At 37.7% G+C, this 4,340-nt stretch overlaps 1 protein-coding gene across 1 annotated transcript; it reads left to right on the forward strand.

Annotated features, from left to right (window-relative positions):
- The first annotated feature begins 545 nt into the window (after positions 1 to 545).
- On the forward strand, positions 546 to 3,510 carry LOC126696960 (heat shock cognate 70 kDa protein-like). The gene is made up of 2 exons (XM_050393737.1): positions 546 to 859; positions 1,808 to 3,510. Exons 1-2 carry the CDS (start codon positions 646 to 648, stop codon positions 3,451 to 3,453), a joined length of 1,860 nt encoding a protein of 619 aa, XP_050249694.1. The 5' UTR covers positions 546 to 645; the 3' UTR covers positions 3,454 to 3,510.
- The last annotated feature ends 830 nt before the right edge of the window (positions 3,511 to 4,340 follow it).

Consider the following 4,340-nt stretch of genomic DNA (forward strand, 5'->3'; position numbering starts at 1 on the left):
CCAAACCCAGCTAATAAGCTCAAAGGAAAGATATCCACTTCGGTTACACTAAATGCATACCTCGAGTCTTTAAATCTTTCATCAAATGCGCTTGATGGTGAAATACCCACTTCGTTTGGGGACTTGATTTCGTTGAAGAACGTGTCTTTAGCATCCAACTAGTTGTCAAGTTCGATCCCAGACTCGATTGTTAGTGTCGGCGTGGAAGAGCAGTGAGGGTTGGGGTTTGAGAGGAGAGGATTGGGGTTTGAGGGTGAGACTGACGGAGAGATGAGAGAGAAAGAAGAATAAAAAAATAATAAATCCATGTGCCACGCTCACTCGTACCGTGACAAATTTGTGACTCTACTGTAACATGTTGCAAAAAATATGAGATATAACACATCTGATAAATAGGGTCAAATGATATTTGGTATGTCAAATGTGTCAAATATTTAGCATTTAACAAATATAGCATATCTGCTGTGGTGCTCTAAAAGGGTATTACAAAAAAGAAAAGATAAATAGTAAAAGAGAGTGGAGCCCTACACATTTTTTTTTTTTTTTTGAGAAACTGCCCTACATATTGATATAGACTCTGTTGTAGTACATCTCTTCCAGTGACAGACAATTGGGAAAGGTATTTTGGACTGTAGGGTGTTTGTTATGGGTGGCAAAGGAGAGAGCCCTGCAATAGGTATCGATCTGGGGACGACGTACTCATGCGTGGGAGTGTGGCAAAATGATCGTGTAGAGATAATACCCAATGACCAAGGAAACAGAATGACACCTTCCTATGTTGCATTTAATGACAAAGAACGATTGATAGGTGATGCTGCCAAGAACCAAGTCGCCAGAAACCCTACCAACTCCATCTTTGGTATTCATCCTATTCTCCAAAGTCCAAACCTTTTTTTTTTTCTTCTGTTTTTTGTTGTAAACTCTTTTTTTTTCTTTTCTTTTTTTTAATTTTAATTTTCTGTTTTTTGTTGTAAACTTTTTTTTTTTCTTTTTTATTTGTCACAGCTTCCAAAACTCACTATTATCAGACAAAATCGACCTAGCTCAAGTTGTTTTTGGGTTGATCATTGATGGGTTAGCCTCGAGTTGGGTTGGGTTTAGATTTAAAGTTAAAAAAAAAAAAAAAAACCAATCTGACATTCTGACCCAACCTAACCGAACGTGACCTTTTTTGTTTTTAGTTTGATTGGTTTTGATATTTTGAGAATTATATTTGATGAAGTTGGAATTAAATTTAAGAATATTATGGGAATTGTAATAATTTGTTAAAAAAAAAAAAACCTAGTAATAACTAATATTTGTAATAATTTGTGTCTTTGCAATTTTTCTTCTTCCTATTGTTAGTTATGCTAAGTTTACAACCAAATATGTAGTCAAATTTTGTTAAAATAACCATTACGTGTATTGAATAGGCATTAAATACCAACTCTTATGGCATATCACATGGCTTAGTAAGAGAAATGCTACATCTACAACAATTTCACCTACCAGCAACAGCTAGTAATAGCTTCTCACTTAGAATTTGTTGCGTAAATGTTGCGAATATGATATTACTTGCTAAGTAATTGGAGTTGACTAAACTTCAATTAAGGTTCTCAGTTTAAAATTTCCAAACTTTTATTATATATCAGCAGTAATCAAATCTAAAACTTCAATGTGAAATATCAATGTTATCAACAGCTCTATTGATATATATTTTTTGGCTTATATATTTATTAGCTATAAAATTTCCACTTCCATTCCTGAATTTTGCTGCTTCTTGTACTTCTTTGTTGTCAAATAGTTTTAACCTCTACTGTTTATGCAGATGCGAAGCGGTTGATTGGCAGGAGATTCAGTGATCCCTTGGTTCAGAAAGATATCAAACATTGGCCATTCAAGGTCATTGAAGGTCCTGGTAATAAGCCTCTGATCATGGTGAACTATAAGGGCGAAGAGAAGCTCTTTGTTGCCGAAGAAATCTCGTCTATGGTCCTGACAAAGATGCGTGAGATTGCTGAGGCGTACCTAGACACAACTGTGAATAAAGCGGTTATCACTGTCCCTGCCTACTTCAATGACGCTCAGCGTAAGGCCACAAAGGATGCTGGAAGCATTGCAGGCCTGGATGTCCTGCGTATAATCAATGAACCAACTGCTGCAGCCATTGCTTATGGTCTTGACAAGATGGCAGGTAGGGTTGGCAGGAGAAACGTGTTGATTTTTGATGTGGGTGGTGGTACTGCTGATGTCTCACTACTTACCATTGAAGAGGGTGTGTTTGAAGTGAAGGCTGTTTCTGGAGACACACATCTTGGAGGTGAGGACTTTGATGACAGAATGGTAAAGCATTTTGTTGAAATATTTAAGAGGCAGCATAAGGTGGACATTAGTGGAGACTCTAGAGCTCTTAGGAGGTTGAGAACTTATTGTGAGAAAGCAAAGAGGATTCTTTCTTCTGCAATTGATACTACCATTGAAGTTGATTGTTTATATGATGGTATTGATTTCTTTTCAACTATTAATCGTGCCAAATTTGCTGAACTCAACATTGATTTGTTCAGGAAGTGTATCGAGCCTGTGAAAAAATGTTTGGCTGATGCTAAGATGGAGAAGAGTTTAGTTGATGATGTTGTTCTTACGGGTGGCTCTTCCAGAATTCCCAAGTTGCAGCAGTTGTTGCAGGACTTCTTTGATGGGAAGGAGCTCTGCAAGAGCATTAATCCGGATGAGGCTGTGGCTTATGGAGCCGCTGTTCAAGCTGCAATCTTGACCGGAACGGGTAATGAGAAAATTCAAGAGATAACACTCTTAGATGTCACCCCTCTGTCCCTCGGTGTAGAGCTTGATGGATTAGAGATGTCTGTTTTGATTCCAAGGAATACCGCAATTCCCACCAAGAAGGAGAGAGACTACACCACTGTCTTTGACAACCAGACTTCTATATGGTTCCAAATTTACGAGGGTGAGAGAGCAAGATCTTGTGATAACAACTTGTTGGGAGAAATTACGATTCCTGTTACTCCAGCACACAGGGGTGCTGCTTATGTAATAGTTTGTTTTGAAATTGACATCAATGGTATCTTGAATGTTTCAGCTAAGGATATGATCACTGGTGTGACAAGGAAGGTCACTATTACCAATGAAAAGTCAAGACTGTCCAAAGAAGAGATTGAGAGGATGGTCTGTGATGCAAAGACATATATGGATGAAGATGATGAGCACAGGAAGAAGGTTAAGGCTAAGTTAGATTTGGATAACTATGCCTATGACATGAGAAATGCTATCAATGACAAGATGATTGGCACCTTGCTTGACCCTGAAGTTCAGAAAAAGATTAAAGATGCTGTTGAACATGTGATTCAATGGTCATTAGATGACATCCGGGTTGTGGATTTAAAACAATATCAAGACAAGCTGAATTGGCTCGAGAGAATCTGCAATCCCATTAGAGATTGTAGGCAACTACTCTAAATTTGAGTCACCAGTGTTCCTATTTTGACTAAATTGTGTCTAAAACCTTTTGTTCTAGTGTTTTCTTTCTAGTTATTTGGCCTTGTTCAGCAACGGTTGGAAATTTTGAAAACGTCTACGGTCAACTGATAAAGATTAAGCTTCACCCCTTCAACCCATAGCTTGGTCATTGAATTATCTGTTTCATCATACAGCATTACAGCTACGCAATTGAATTTGTAAGGTTTTAATAGGAAAAATAAAAATGAAACTGGGTAAAGTAGGGAGCTACTAACTAGAAAAGCCCAATTGAAGTAAAATAATTACACCAACCATTTTTTCGCCTTGATCAGTGAGAAAAATCCAGCCACAAAGCAACCCAAACACACACAACATTGGCCCTCTGACACAGTTTAGAAAATAGTAATTCCTGTAATTTGTTAGTTGTAGCCAATGTGGTGAGAGAGAACTTTCCTTGACTGTATTTGGAGCTTGGATTTTGTGACAGGCGTAGAGAATATGATACAATAATTCTCTTGATAGACTATAGCCTCCAAATTCCAATCATGGTGGTGGCTCTTCCAACCAAGTTTCCAAGTCTAGAATTTTACAAGCATATTGTGCAACCTTATGGGCAGCCTTGTTACACATTCGACTGGTAAGTTAAAGCCTTGAGCTGGGACTTGTTTCTTCCAAAAAAGGATGTCTTTAACGATGATGTCTTATTTGTGGAAAGGTCGCCTTCTATTAATAACCTCTATAACTCTTTTCTTTGATAGCCACACTCTCCATCACCTATGAGGTTGGTGTCATAGGAATTTTCCTTGCGAAAGCTGTTATTGATTTTCTTTTATCATCTGTAATTACAATTTCAATACCACCTATCTTAGTTTCTTTGCACCTATCCA

Source organism: Quercus robur, chromosome 8 (genome assembly GCF_932294415.1).
Source record: "Quercus robur chromosome 8, dhQueRobu3.1, whole genome shotgun sequence".
Taxonomy (NCBI): Eukaryota; Viridiplantae; Streptophyta; class Magnoliopsida; order Fagales; family Fagaceae; genus Quercus; species Quercus robur.